Source organism: Larimichthys crocea, chromosome XVIII (genome assembly GCF_000972845.2).
Source record: "Larimichthys crocea isolate SSNF chromosome XVIII, L_crocea_2.0, whole genome shotgun sequence".
Taxonomy (NCBI): Eukaryota; Metazoa; Chordata; class Actinopteri; family Sciaenidae; genus Larimichthys; species Larimichthys crocea.
The window spans coordinates 4,758,718-4,775,332 of NC_040028.1; the positions used below are offsets into that span (position 1 = coordinate 4,758,718).

At 39.5% G+C, this 16,615-nt stretch overlaps 1 protein-coding gene across 2 annotated transcripts in view; it reads left to right on the plus strand.

The window, feature by feature from the left end:
- gdap2 (ganglioside induced differentiation associated protein 2) overlaps positions 1-16,615 on the plus strand; it is a 31,742-nt gene that overhangs the window by 6,944 nt on the left and 8,183 nt on the right. For both annotated transcript variants that reach the window (XM_027290858.1, XM_010734039.3), the window contains exons 6-12: positions 10-86; positions 1,872-2,031; positions 4,898-5,048; positions 5,723-5,799; positions 7,881-7,957; positions 8,469-8,608; positions 15,448-15,502. In XM_027290858.1, coding sequence (XP_027146659.1) covers positions 10-86; positions 1,872-2,031; positions 4,898-5,048; positions 5,723-5,799; positions 7,881-7,957; positions 8,469-8,608; positions 15,448-15,502 — 737 coding nt within the window. The remainder of the gene's footprint in view (positions 1-9; positions 87-1,871; positions 2,032-4,897; positions 5,049-5,722; positions 5,800-7,880; positions 7,958-8,468; positions 8,609-15,447; positions 15,503-16,615) is intronic.

Here is a 16,615-nt window from a genome sequence, read left to right on the forward strand (position 1 = left end):
TGTTTATAGGAACAGTGCGCAGGTTTCTGGAGAATCATGGCAACAGTGTAGAAGCAGTGGTGTTCACTGTGACAGACACAGAGGAGGTTCGTATGACTTTAGTCTTGACAGTTTCCTTTACGTACACTACATTACACACTGGTTACAGTCTGAGGGACTGAGAAGTGTCTTGAGAGAAAAAACTAACTGAATGGAAGTTATTATTGCACTGTTAATGTCAACTAAACCTGCGGTGAAAATGTCCTCATATTGTCCCTTTGTCAGTTTGAGGACATCTCACTGATGTAAAAGATGGACATTTCTGAATTGATTAGTTGAGTTTGACATGAAATAATAGGGTCAACAGCGGTGTTTCCAATGAGACTAATTAAGGTTCTGTTCCATTCAGGTCAAACAGAGTCAGGGGGTCTGGTCCCTAAATGAGTGAAATGACCTGGAAGTATTTACGTAGCAGCCATGATAAGAGCTGTTTGAATTCTCTAAATGTAAAGCAGAGGAGCTTCAGCGCTTCCTTTCTTATCTCCTTTAGCATTGGATACACTGGGCCATCCTTTACAAAAGGAAAGGAAATAATGCCGTCCCACAATTCCACACGGCAGCAACAAAAAAACACACAGTTTGGTCATTCACAACCTGACATCATGACGCTTTCCATCAAGGTCAAGGAAAAGTGTTTAGGAAAGGACATAGAAGGGCATTTCTTTGACTACTCGGCAGTACCCAGGATGCTGCTGTGGTGCAGAACCTTAATTAGCATCATGGTAACACCTGTGTTTACCTACTAGTTCATGTCCTAATGACTGCTGTGAAACAAGTCTGTACAGCTGGAATAAATACTTCATACCACCCCACTTAAAAAAACAAAACAGGGATAGGGCCGTGGCCAGGGTCAGCAGAAAAGTGTGTTTTAGCCAACTAAACAAAAAAAAATCCATTTAAGTGTAGGCTATACTGTAGTTAGCATCTCCAAACTGGGAGTGTGCTGACTGTAGCACTGTAACGAAAAGCCTGCTGTCATAGAGCGGAGACTTGATATTCATTCAGATGGAGATAATGGAGTACACTTTGGGACTATATTTCCTCTAAAGCGGTGGTTCTTAACCTTATTGGAGGTACCGAACCCCACCAGTTTCAGATGCTCATTCACCGAACCCTTCTTTAGTAAAAAATAAAATATGATTTTTTTTACTGGTGCACAAAATGAACCGTGCATTAACATCACCTTGTTCAAATAACAAAACCAACACAGTGCATGAACTCACAACAACTTACCTCAGTGTGACTTCTGCTGTTGCCTTTGAGAGACCAGTTCAGATATGCGTGGCTTCACCTTGGCAAGTGCCAGTCTCATGTCATTTTCACAGCAAAGTCTGTTCCTTTTCTTAGTTTTTATGTCCAGCATCCTCAAAAAACGATTGCTCACAAAGATATGTTGTAACAAATGGTATAAAAAATTCCAGGGCGGAGGCTCCACCGAACCCCTGAGACCGACTCACCGAACCCCTAGGGTTCGATCGAACCCAGGTTAAGGACCACTGCTCTAAAGAATTCCTAGTATTTCAATCATTTGTGTAGACACTAGTTGAAAAAGGGGAGCTTAAGAGAGAAGTTCAAACTCTGCTTACCTCACCTGGCCAATCACTACATGAAATACTAGAAACACTTTCAGATGTTGTTGGACCATCTGCCAAGCAGGTGAGTTGAAGCATACTGACACCTTTATTGTCTTTCTCAGAGTCAATACAGAGAGTTAGACGCTGGGTCTCATGAACGACTAAACCCTCATCTGATTTTCCTCCTTATGCTGCCCTGCTGTTTAATATGTCAGTTTATATATTTCTGGACATGAATATAACTTTGTGTTCTTTCAGCCCGTGTACAAGAGGTTACTGCCTCTGTACTACCCTCGCTCTGAGGAAGAAGAGAGGGCCTGCCTGCCTCTCATCCCAGCTGACATCGGCAACTCCGAGGGTGAGCCTGTCGTCCCAGAGAGACAGATCCGCATCGCAGAGAAACCAGGCACCCTGGAAGGTACACAATTTCAACACTAGGCTTTTTTTTTTTTTTTTAATACGATGTGGTGAAATGTTTCCCGGCAATGGAAGCAGCACGTAATGTCCTTCACTTTCATGTCAGCAATGTATTTACCAGAGGAAGGCATCATTTCTTTCAAGAGTTTGACCTTTTAATCTTGGAATCGCACTCTTCTCGTGTCAATAAAAAACAGTCCAAGATCAATCGGTGTTTCTTTATGACCGTCAGCAAAATAAACACACACAGGCACAATTTAACATTTGATTCCTTTCCATTTCTGTCCTCACTCATCTCACCCGAGGATTTTATTTCAGTTTGAGGCACTTCACACTTAACTGAGGTGTCAGCTGTACATTTAAGACAGAGCATCCATTTTTAACAAGTTAATAAGCTGAAGCTTTTCCTGTTTACATTGTTTTGTTTGTTTTTTCAGTCTGGCTAGAGACTTAACCAGCTGATCACTCAATCTGTCAGTTAGTCCTTTGGCTAACTACCCGTTTTTTATTTATGCTGTCATTGCTTTAACCACCTGTCAGTCCAGTAACCAATAAATCAGCAAACACGCCACACGGTTGCCAGCCAACTGGCTGTTTAGGCAACCAGTCAGTCACTTGTCCGGTACGATTAGTCGACCATCAAGTTAAACAGAATACAGCCCAAAGATAAAGGTCAGGACAACAACTAAACTCTGACGACAACATGTTCAGTCAGTCAGTGAGCCAGCCAAAGGACATGGAAGAGCAGTGGAGCACAATAATTTGTGACCGGGTCAGTGGAACATGCCTTGATCCTTCAGCCTACACTAGTACCCTCACACACTCACACACACTTACTTGTGCAACACTCTCACTCATTCAGCGAGCCGTGCCTTTCTGGAGGACTTCATGTTTTTCCATCTGCGTATTACAAAGCATTTCAGTTGGTGACCAGAGAGTCGCCAACCGACTAACAAAGAGCAGACTGTGTTATTTAGTTGTTCTGGATTCAGGTTGGACATGATTTTTATATTTGTCTCCAGATGAAATTCCATTTTTTCCCCTCTCAAGACATTGTTGTAATTAGTTCTTTAGTTAAGATTTGTAGTGTGCCATCAGGGGCAGAGCAGGGTTAACTTTCAGTCTGGAAGTTGAAAAATATAGGATAGTCCACTGATGTTGGATGACCAGGTGAGGGGATCCTGGCAGGATATGTGTACACTTCCTCTGATCACCTGCACAGAATATCAGTTCCTTTAGAGTACTTGGTTTGCAGCCTGCTAAGTTTGCCATTTTAATCGCTATTTTACTGAGGTAGGTAAGACTGTACTGTTTACTGTAGACTTCTGTCCATTAACAAAGTGAGTATGTTTGTGCTTATATAAGGACACAGAGACCACAAGTCAACCCACAATAATCATCCCACAACAATACTGGTCCACCATGTTTTCTCCCAATCCTCCTGATTATAATTTAGAGCATCATGGGAGACGGAGGTGGAGTGACACCATAAGTCCCCATGGTAAAATGTCCCAACTTCACAGCAGAAATAAACATGTTTACAGCCTGGTACAAAAAACAGATTTGGTCTCTAGCTAATTTCCCTGTTCATGACAACTGTACGGAGTCTGAATTTGTATATAATTCGCCTACTAAAATAATATATATACTTTGATTGGCAGCTGGATGCCATTACATGTGCAAATTTTAGGAGGACTGCTAAGATGGCAGCGTCCAGGATCACCTCACTCTGAGCTTCACAGTTGCTCCTTAGAAACCTGTGGGTGATGTCATAGATATGAATTCCATGTTTTATATATACAATCTATGAAAAAGACTCAAACTGGGAATGTTGCAATGTCACAATCAGCTTCTTAAACCCCTCGACCATCTGTACACTTGGTGCTTGATGATAGAATCAAAATGGTCATCTTGCCAGTACCAAATGAGGAAAGACATTCTTTTTGCTGTAGTCATGGAGGGATTGAGAAAGAGCCAACACTTATATCCAATAGTTATATGACTGCATGTCCATGTCCATCTCTGTTGCAGAGAAAATAAAAATGCAAATAACATCACAAAAACACTGACACTCAATTCACACTGCCTTTTAGGCCTTTATCCCTCATCCCTCATTTGAGCAGTATTTTGTATGACCTTTTTATATTTAAACAACCTAAGCTTTTGTTTGCACTTTGTCTAAATATTAGTTCCTCACACATGGATTGGTGTTACTTTCACAATCCTGTTCACCAAAAACTGTTTGTGGTTTCTGCCTTGAGCCTGTTACCTCCATTGACCTCTAGTTCGATGACTACTGGCATGGTGCTTCAAAGAGGCGAGATGTGGCTTCAGTGTGTTGATCCAAAGCAAGCAGGCCGCCTGAGATTGAAACCCAACAACAACAGGCTGATGTATACACACTAACAGACACTCGTGCCCATTTGGACATAGATAAAATGAGTGAACATGCATATGGGCGTACATGTGGCCACAGTCTGAGTCTGAATTCTGAAGTCTTCTGAGTTTATGACCTCACTGGCAGCTTTTTCACAAACACACACACAAATAATTTCATGCATGCAGTGAAGTCAAATAAGGACAGGCGAGTAAGCTCATGCAAATGTTGTAATACAGAAGAATTTTGGTGAAAAATATGGTTATATTCTATAAAACGTGGTTATAGTCTCCTTTTTGTGTGTTTTTCTAATGGGAGCACCAATGTGTTTCAATGATCACACCACAAAGTTAAATATTCTCCAATATTTGTCCCATGTGCATCACACTTTACCATACCTCCTGTGTATTCTACCATAATGAATCTATTATTATACTTAGTAAAGTAAATAACAGGTAAATAATTAGTCATCACCTGCTTGTGTGTGCAGATGATTCTGAAGAGGAGAGCCTGGAGTCAGACCTGGGTCAGGTAGGGAATCACGCCTTCGCTCGGATGGAGGGTGACGTGGACAAACAGCGGAAACAGATCCTGCAGGGCCAGATGTCGGAGGCAGCCATGCAGAAACAACACCAGAGGAAGTACGGGTCCAACCAAATTCTAAAATAGCTGGAACACACAATGTAAAAACTGTTAAACAAGTCTCATTAGCAACATTAGCATTAACACTAGCGTTTACATCTCTCCCTTTATTGACAGCAGTGACAGGGAGCAGACACGGGGAGTTATGGCTCGATTGATATATCGCAGATATATTGTTATGGCGTGTATGACTTCCAATATGCGCCAATATGCTAACAGTCTTTTCTGGTATACAATGCAAAAAGAAATGCTTGTGATAATATATTGGTGTCACTGCCAAGGTTATCCAGAAGAGGCAACTGTCAGACTCTAGAGGAAATCGCAGATGTACTGTAGCATCAAACAGGAGTCTTCTTTATGAAGTCGAATTAAAGTAGTTTAGATTTATTTTATGATGATCAAATTTCAAATGATTATTTAAAGCTGTTTGACTTACACAATGACTTCACCGCATGAACTGTGCATTCCTGCAGTCATAGCAGAGATTATTTACAGCTGTCACACATTAATCACTAAGTTGCCTTCCTGCCTTTAAAATTGTACATTTTTTATGTCCCATAATCATGAAGTTTAGAGAGGCAACAGTCCAGTCTATATTATATGTTGTGTGTTGCATCCTTGTAACCGTGAACCGTAAATTACCTCCATTTCTGTGTGTGTTTCTTTCATGCAGTTACAATCGCTGGCTGTGTCGGGCTAGAGCAGAGGATCTGTCAGACGTCGCTGCACTGAAAGCCTTATATCAAACTGGTATGTGTTAAAGCAACATTAAATTCTGAGTGCAGTAACTCTGTCGCAAATATGGACAGTTGTGCATGTGTATATGTTATGATTGCATTACTAAATTACTAGAGAAAACTTTACTAACAGCCAAACATCAAGCAAGTGCAACAACACAACATCAGCATCACAACCAGCTAATATTATGTGCTAGTCCAACAGCAAGAAGCCCAGATCGCCATCTGTCATTAAGTAGTTGGTGGTGTGTGACTTGGTGCTGCAAAGCATTACGTACTTCCCACGTACGTACCCAGAGCACAAAGTTACACAGTGCAGAAACAGACGAACAGGGTGCAAAGTGGGAATGACAGACACCTGTCACATGACAGTGTAGCGTCAAAATGATTTTATTTACAGTTATCCATTTTCCAAGTCATAGCTGTTATAAGGCGCAATTAAATGTCATTACCAGTAGGAGGCAGTGCTAATATACAGTTTAACCACATTGCTATCAGATGTGATTATGACCTCAGGATAAAAATGATATTTGAAATGTTTAAACCCACATGAACATACATATACATAAATAATAATAATAAAAAAATGCATACAAATTATGTAATTAATGTACTCTCTTTTTTGAAAGACGATTTCTGTTTCCTATTGTGCTTAATTGCTGTGTGATAATGACTAGAGGCCTCAGTTTTTATCCACCACTGTATCACTGTGTTCTCAAATGATAATAAATAAACATATGAATATTTATCACAGCAACCCACATCACAAGGCAGATTACTTTTCTATTTTGATATGATGCGATATGGGAGGATTACCACTTTGTGTTCAAAACAGGCTCATTAGTATCCAAGCAGAAAAAGTCAGTCGTAAGTTTATTGTTCATTTCGCAGTTAAAATAATGTTTCTACATCTAAAGTGTAAGGCGGCAGGAAGAACTGAGTATGTTCAAGTAAAGAAGCAATGACAAATCATGATTCTGCAGCCTACATACAAGCTGTATGCCGGTGCATGCTGCTGTTTTTTACATGAACACCATGTGTTTGCCTTTTATAGCCGTGCTACAGGAATGAGAGGATTGTATTCTCCTCTATGAAAAACAGTAAGTTGGGTACATTGGACACAGAGAACACAAATAAAAACCAGCTTAAACAAAACACAGCCCTCGGAAGAATTTCACATGCGCCGCAGAATACAAACACAAAATCAACATCATCAGATACACATGCGATGTAAGTCTTTTCCAAAGTAATGTTGTTGTTGTTTCCTTTGTGGGGACAGGTTTTGATTTGCAAGAGGGGGGGGTGGGTGAGGGCCTGTGTCATTATATTATTGCACATAAATTAGGCTGCAACTAGCAGTCATTTTCACAGTCAGTCCATCTCATCCATCTCTTTCCCATTAATTGATTAATCATTTAGTACCCATCACAAGTTCCCAGAGTCCAAAATTCAAGAGCTGTTTTGTCTGAAAACAAGATACTCTAATAAATCCTGGTATCAAGAGTGAACCTGAGACTGTTTGCTTAATAAATGACTATTAACTGTTAACTGATCATCAAATTGTTAGATAATTGTTTTTTTCCAGTCTACTTGTTGCGGCTCTAAATTGAACATTTTCAGATTTAAATATTTGCAGTTTTTCAGCCCTTGTTTGTCTTTATCTGCTCTGTGATGAGTTGCCGACTTGTCCAGGGTGTACCCTGAAGCAAATCTGCAAAAAAAAAAGAAAAAAAAAAGCAGCAGATCCTCAGATTTGACAACCTGAAAGCAATGAATGAATTTTTCCTTTTTTATGAATGATAAATTATTTCATAATGCACCAACTGTTTCTACATTAAACCATGCTTCCGTTATCTTGGAAAGCAAACATTTGATCGATGAAGATCAGACAGAACTTGGTCACCACAGGAAGTGATAACAGTGATCATGGCTGAAAAGTAAAAGAGAAGAGCACCACCTATAGAAAGCCAAAGTACATCAACATGAAATGCAGTAAAGATGTCATACAGTAACACTCTTTTTAGCATATTTCACCTGCTTGTGTTTCTGTCTGAATCTGTGTGTTGGTCCATTTAAATATTGTGTGTGTCCCAGGTGTGGACATGTGTGGCAGGACAGTGATGGTACTGGTGGGACGAAACATCCCAGTGACGCTTATCGACCTGGAAAAGGTAATAAAATCTTATTTCAAAATAAAATGATTTTATTAAGGTTCGTCAGTCAGGCTTGACTTCATCTGTATGTTCGTGAGCACTGTGGCCAGTATGGTTGTGCTCATGTGTCTGCATACCTCTGTTTCATGCATGTTTTGAGCATATGTGTGTATGTGTCCTTTGATGTATTCACATGTGCACATGGATGCGTGCAAACTGGTCAAATGTATTTTGTGTGTGTGCACATACAGATGGGTGTCAAATAGGAAAAACCTGAATAAATAAGTGGAATAACATGATGAATGCAGATGCAGTGTATAAGCTGCAAGGGCTCACTCAACGGAATGATGTGAATCAGATGCTACGGCCTTTCGCAGTCACCGGATCTCGACTCAGTTGAACACTTATGATGTTGATGATTTTGGACCGATTTGTTAGCCTCGCCACCACCATCATCAAAACACCAAATGAAGAATGAATGTAATGATATCTTTTTAGAAAAATGGTTGATCTGTGTTTGTGTGCGCAGGCCCTGCTCTACTTCATCCATGTAATGGACCACATCACAGCGAAGGAGTATGTGATGGTTTACTTCCACACACTGACAGGCGAGCACAACCACCTGGACTCGGACTTCCTCAAGAACCTCTACGACATTGTTGACACCAAGTCAGTCCAACATTTTACACTCCCTGTTAAACTGAGCCAATAACTGATATCTTTAGTAACTTCCTGTTTGAGGGATGCATTAGTGCAAAAAGTCAAGTGAGCATGATCTAAACCTCACACCAAAGGCATGCTGGGATATGTTACATTTCATAGATATTCCTACATCATCCCAGTTTACTTGATGAGGTGCTTTGATCCAAAATGAGATTTTTTTTATTTTTTTTTTACTCAAATGGAAGGCTAATTACATGACTGACATGAGCTGACTTCTCTTTGTTATACTGTCTTCTCAGTTTTGTCTTATCCCTCTGTCACACACAAGAAAACTCTGGAGCTGTTATTGTTTTTATCTCACACACCCCCAAGAGCACAACTTTAATGTTTTCTGCTGTGTGTTTGCAGTCATCTGGCTAACTCAGCTGGCCAGCTACATCTTCGCTCTTTTAGCCAGAACTGCATATCAAACATAGAGCGTGGGGGATTTTCTTAAGAAATGACACGGGAAGTCTGAGAACTACTTCAGATGGAACCGAGGTCAGAGAGGCTTCGACAGCTCCCTGGTATTTTTGTTGTTTCTCTGTTTATAGTAATAAGACACTAAGTCCAGGTGTAATAACTTCAAATGTCAAAGTGCATTGCCACATCAATGAAAAGCCTAACGATGGATCTCAAAATGTTTGTAAAATGCAACGTCTTCTGTGAGGCTTAGCTGTCATTTCACATATTCGCATTCATGTGACCTTCCTTTGGCTCTCCCCCCTCCCTCCCCTCGCTGTGCTGACATCTGCAGCTGCATTGAAGTTCAGATACATTGTTCGTGCTACAGTGTGACACCGCCAAGGTTATAACATTTTGAATTTTGGAAAAGCAAAACGAGCTGTGAAACGTTTTTGTATCACTGTGGGTTTTGGAAATCTGGCGGCCATATTTGGAACAGGAAACCCAAACCTGGAGTGTGTTCTCGGGGTGATGTATTGGCCATGACTCAGCCTTAATCAGAGGGTTCAAAGTTTTTAAAGCAGATCCTTGTTGCTCTGGATGAGCCTTTCATAGGAATAACTCACAACACCAATGTCAGACATTATGTTTGTTTGTGAAAGAAACTGTTTTCAGTGGTTCACCTCATCACATCTCACACTGAAGAACTGCTGTAGAATGTAGAAACTCACATAGGATTTACTCATCTGAAATGAAATCTGAACCATACACAAACAAGATGTCTTATTCTTGATGCATACAGGATAGAGCCTGTGTCATATTAAAAGACATGCGAGAAAAATATTCCTATTTATCTTAAGATCAACACATGGATGATAGTTTGTCACAGAGACAGATGTTGTCTGTGAGTGTGCTGTCATCACATACACCTCATTATCACATCAAATATTCCACACGTGTGGTCAGGTGTTGTATCAATACCAGCCTAACACTGCATCACTCTGTTTTGGTTCACCATGGATGAGTATTTTCATAAAGCTGAAAAGGAGCCACATCCTTTAAATGAACACCGGAGTTGTTTACAGGTCATCTGGCCATCAGAGTAGAGCCACGGTTCTGTATTATCTACTGTAAAGTAATACAGTACTTTGAGCCCTGTGAGGAATCCATTGTTTTTAACACTGTGTGCAGCCAAGCATTATTTGAACCTACTTACAAAGTATGCCAGGCTGAATTGCTGAAAAATGTGTTTCAAATGGCGCCTGAGATATCTGGTTCAACAGTGCAATCATGGAAAAATGTCATCTTAGGTTTTATAGGACATCTGATGGGGAAAGAAACACAAGCGGTCAGATGACCAGACTGGTTTTAAACAACCCCCCAGGTCAAGGTAATTTCAATGACCAAAAAAAAGAAGCTGCACACAAACAGTAAAAATGTCTTTTGTGATAGTTTCCAGACTTCCTGTTTCAACTTTTAACTTTTAACAGTGTAATGAAGCATAATTAAATTACATACCAATTACACACACAACATAGTTTGATTCACTGCCTTACACACAAGTTATTGTATGGCATTCTTCAACATCAGCACAAAGGCAGGAAAGCACAAAGCAGGAAAAACATGTAGAATATACTGTCATCTTAAAAAAAAAAAATTCTTATTCTAGCTTTCTAACGTGGAAAACATTAGAGAGAAACTCCAGGGCTCGATGGGTTCATTCAACTTTTAGCGTCTCTCTAGTTTTTAGCAACCGCAACCAAACAAGCTTCCTGTGTCAGTGGGAAACTCCATGCAGTCATTATGCACCTTTCAACCCTCGTGTTCCTCTATTCATTACTTTGTGAGAGTGGTTATTCAGCTGGTGTCACCACACCTTTCTTAACCTTTTTCTGTCTGGAAAGTTCAGACCCTAAAGTTTTCTACAAGACGATGAAATGTAGGAACATATTGCTGATGTTTGCCCGTTCATTCTTAGTGATAAATTTGTCATGCAGAGGCTGCCAAAGCCATGTGCTAGTTAGGTGCTATATTTCCGTCACACAGTAGACAACTGAGAGAGCAAATGAAACAAGCACCAGATAAAATGCCCCATTCAGACTTTGAATATAAATGAAGATCCCTTCATACAGTTTCCCCTTTTATTGGAACAGGGAAACCCAGTTCAGTAACCACTTTGCTGATTCATCTGAGGTGCAGCTCAGGGGGTTATGCTAATTACCTCAAAATGCACAAGTTCCACAACCTCTGAAAACTTTTAGCTTTGGCTCAGGCAACCTTATTGTGAGAAGATTGAAGACGGATTGCAATCAGGGATGGTTTGACTGCACCAAGCAGCTGATTTTTATAATGTTCAATTTTTGACTGTAGGGAACAATTTGAGAACACATGTTTCTACTAAAAGGTTTGTCATTTAGCAATGATCTAAGCTAAGTATCTTTCTCTGATTTTGTGAGCAGTTATCTTTTTTCTTTATTTCATGACTGACTTTTAGTTTTTCAGGGGATGGTTTATATCATGCACCTTTTACAACATCTTGGGGTCAGGCAGTCTCAGAAGAAATCAAACCCTTTCCTCTGGTACTTGCTCTGCCTACTCTACTCTGCAGTGCAAGCAGTACAAAATTATTTGTGCTTCAGATCATGTTTAGGGATCACATTTCATATAAACACAACTTTGAACTGTAAATGTTAGTAAAGGCTTACAGCTTCTACTTATGTCCCAACATTTTGTCACATTGTGTGACTAATTCTGAAGCAATTCTTCTCAGTTTCCCTCTCAAGCAGTTACTGCTTGCTTGCTTACTGGCTCGGCGAGACAGTGTCAGTCTACACAGGCGATTGAACCACGAACCCTGGCCTGGCATGTCCAGCACGTTCAAAGCGGCGAGCTATTGATTTGCTGCAGATGCATTTTGGCTCCAGACAATCTAACCCAGCAGACTAAAACCAAACATGAACATGACATTTTCCAAAACTGTCTGACCAAGTGGGGAGATGTTGATGACTTTCTTCATGAGACAGATGAGCTTGTGAGGTTGATCATTATTTCTGTCCCTTCACTAAAACAGAGCAGAATCCTCACGTCATGAGTTTAAGTTTCCCATGTTTTGTGACCAGATGCAGCTTACCCTAGCCAGACCACCACTATGTGTGTGTGTGGCATGACAATGCAAACGGTTGCAAATGTGGCAGGTCATTGTCAGTGTACTGCCATGAAATATACAGCCAAGTCTCTACTACCAGTGCTGGGTAGACTGTAGATGATCTATTTATAAAAGTCGGTCAGAAATTTGAGTATAACTGCTTAGTGATCAGTTTGTAATTACAGTTTATGATACTTTGTTTTTCTGGTGTCAGAGAATCACCCTGAGGCTCTGGGTATTGTTGAGCCACCGTGGTTTTTCTGAACAGGGTTAGAGTTGGACAGTTACTTGTGACTGGAGGTTCCATCTTTAAAACATGGAAGCTAAGAGTGAGCAACCAATTACTATTGGGAAATCACCGGCTTATACTGGCTTGGTGACCTCAGGATTGCATCTCTGATTTTTGCCAATGATGTGGTTTTCTTGTTTCATTGGACTGTGACCTCCAGCACACACTGGTGAGGTTTGCAGCCGAGGGTGAAGTGGTTTGGATTAGGGTCGGCACCTCCAGTTCTTAATTCATGCTACTACTGCCAATTAATGGTGTATTGCTCCCTGCTGGTTGCCATCTCATGTGAAGGAGTTCAAGATCAGCATCCTTGACATTAGTGATCGTAAGGTTTAAGGAGATTTACAGGTGATGGTGTACCATCTGTGGGTTTGGCTGCGTTGATCCAGATTGTCGTGGTAAAAGAGCTTTTTCTGTAGGTGACGCTTTCAATTTACCTCTCTATTCCAATCGTCACCTCTGGTTATGAGCTCAGGGTATGAGATCATGGAGACAAGTGAGTAAAATGAGTTTCATTTGCCGGCTGTTTGGGCTCACCTTTACGGACTAGTTTAGTAAAGGTGGTTCTGTCATCTGATTAGTTCTGATCAGTTCAGTGTTGTACAGTACACTTCACATTAATCCATCATCCAATACAGAATATCACACTAACACACATTTGAATTTTGATATCTTGTGTACAAAGTCAATCTACGCTTAGGGCCAAAGGAAGGGTCTGGAGGAAATCCATGGAAACCCTCCTATTATTTTTTTACTCACAGTAGATTCTTGTCTCAAAATGATGGATCATGACATCATGGTGGCACTGGTGGAAATGAGTAAACACGGAACCTCAGACAATTACAATAATTATCTGGGAACCATGAATGCCCTTACTAATTAGAATAACAATCCACCCAAATGTTATATAACTTGGGATGAACCCTACAGACAGAGATAACCACTCCTTTAAAAAATACCCCACCAAGCTGATAAAATCATTGATCATAAGTGGGTTGAATAACAGCTATTGATGATTGTTGGAGTCACTTACATTTGACAAATACAGACTTTTGTCCATTCAATAATTGAACATATACAGTATGGATGGTTTGATCAATTGCAAATGGAGAATCAAGTCAGCTGCGGAGATGTGGGGTTCATTCAGTTGATCAAGGCCACTTAAACAGCAAAGTGAATACTCTCTGGCCTCAGCTTTAGACCCTGTTTCTCTCAATAAAGAAGTCATCCCTTACTTGGCCACTCTCATGCACCAGATATGTTTTATTTTAATCTAAGCTCTCCCTAAAATATGTTAAGTCCTAAATCAAGCCATGAATTTCATATTTTCATGAAAATAAAGTTTCATCAATAATAAAGGATCATTTTTTAAAGGCAGATCACAAATTAATAGTTTCAATTTTTATTATATATTATTATATATTATAGTTTCATAAAAATACACTCCTAAATTGTAAATGCAATTTCCTAAAACATCTGGGAACTGTAGTTTTTAGCAAGAGTTACACTTTACAGCTGCAAATTAATCCACGTTTGGTGCTAGTGAGTCTATAATTTATGAGACTGTGTGTTCATGGTAATGAAGGAACATGTCTGCTGATGTAACAGTGTGACTCACTGATGTGTTTTAGATGATTTTTGGACAATAATGTGGAATAAATACTGTGCATGTATTAGGGACCCAAAAAAGGAAAAAAAAGATTTACTCTGAATATCTTTAACATTCAGGGAGTTGATGTGTTGTTATATTTCTTGAGTATGGAACAAACATAAGACCTTTAATAATTCATATAAACCAGGGGTCGGGAACCTTTTTGGCTGAGAGAGCCATGAAAGCCACATATTTTAAAATGTATTTCCATGAGAGTATAATAAGTCTCCAAATTTATTCTTTTTAATAATGTTGCTATACTGAAGCTAACCAATAATAAATAAAATACTTCATAACATTAATGTGACTTGTCGAAGGCTGGGCGCAAAGGAGACCACCGGGCTCTCTCCGAGGGAGGGGGAGAGAGAGATGCCCGGCCAAGGCTCTGTCCAGCATGGACTAAAACACAGCACAGACACTTCAGAAACTATTCGTAATGAGTTAAAATGAATTTTTAAACAGACAAAGTAGTTTTCAAGACTGCATATTGCTATCAAAAGAGCCACATCTGGCTCGCGAGCCATAGGTTCCCGACCTGATATAAACCATGTCATCATTGTTGATCAGATGAGAATAAAATGTCTGTTCGCCATGCTTTTAAATCATTTACTGATCTACTATACAGAGTCAATCGTGAGCTCTTATTAACAAATACATTGACATCAATATGTTTCCACACACTGCACATATATAGAAGTTAGTGTGCTGCATGACTGGCTGAATTTCTTCCAGATCACTCCATGTCCTCTCTGTTGTCAACTTTTTATAGAAACTCATCATTCATCACCACTCAGCAGTAAACTGACTGAATGTCACTCCCTTAGTGACCAAACTGATGAACTTGAAAGTATTTGTGTGTGTGCTTTTGGTGTGAACAAATAGAATTAAACTTAGTTGGACTTCAAGAGTTCAAGAGTTATGAGCTTGGCATCCTTGTGAGGTTTGACTTAAAGGCGTAACAACAAATTAAACCAATCTTTTTTGCCAGGAGGGAGACCTGATTGGCACCTTAATAAAAAAAATGAAAAAACACAGAATCAAAGTCAAACTGTCATGAGGTGGTTAATGTTTCCATGCTAATAAATGACCTGGAGCTGATTGTCTTTGAGGTTGTGTTTTTTGGGCACAGCTACAACGACTTCACACACCACATCTTGTATTCTCTTTCAGAATAAGAATTGTTTTTACCTCATCTTTGCTGTAGTCATCAATTTCACACAACTTCTGTTTTTCTTCTCTGTTCTATTTAAGGAACATTGAGTCATCGCTAGCTTTAAAGTATTGTTGATGATGTTTTCTGCTTTGTGTTATTGCAGGTTTAAAAAGAATTTAAAGGCCTTCTACTTTGTACATCCCACATTTCGCTCCAAGGTAAGACAGTGTCTTGTAGTAATAAAAGTAGTTTTGAGAAGCGTTGGGGACATTCTCTTTATTTACTGATTGATCACACATTTCACAGATTTCAACTGAATTTGTAACTGTTTGTTTTAGCTTAAAGCGGCAGCCAAAGTGTCATTTCCATTAGGATGTGTACCACATTTCACCCCATCTTCATCACATCTGGTAAAACATTTGGGTGACCTTTTAAAACCGATATGTAAAACCGCACTAATACTTAATGCCTTTTTAATTGTGTCCTACTTCACAAAAGACTCTTACTCACTGACTCATTTTAAAATGGTCAGTTGTATGTACGTCTGCCTATCTTATTTATATTAAGTTTTTCCTTGAACAAAGCTGTAATATTCCCAAGAATATATGTGATCCAAAACAATATGAACATCCATCACGTTTTGTTTTTGGATGCAAAATTAAATCTTCAACCTTGGCAGAGATATGCACTCTCTAAGTGCTTTGTGGTTTATATCTGTTTCTTTGTTGTTTACTGGAATTGCAGTGCGTTCTGCTACAATGGCCAAACTTTCCCTCGAGGATCATTAAAGGTTCATTACTTATTCTAGTTCAGTTTCATTGTTCTTGGTTGTGGCAAGATTAATATCACATTAATGTAAACTAAAATCCAGATTTAAAACCCTAATTCCAAAAAAGTTAGACAATATATGTAATGTTTAAACTGATTAAAATCCCCCAAAAAGTTGGAACAGGGCAACAAAATACTGAGAAAGCAGTTGAAAAAATTAAAAAAATAGGTTAATTAGTAACAGATGATAGTATCATGATCATGGGTATGAAAGAAGCATCTTCTAAAGGGGTGGGGTGAGGTTCACCACATGAAAAACTGTGGGGGGCAAGGCAGAAAACCAATAGCCTGTGACCTTCGACCCCTCAGACAGCACTGCATTACAAAACCAACATGTTTATATAAAGGGTATTTCTACTTGGGCTCGGAAACCCTTTGGAAAACTGTAGTGTGTTGGCTGCGTCCACATTTCATACAGTTTTTGGTAATCATGGAAGTCATGTCCCATGGGATATTTTTATATTTTACACAGTCCCAACTTTTTTTGAATCTCTTTCTCAAAT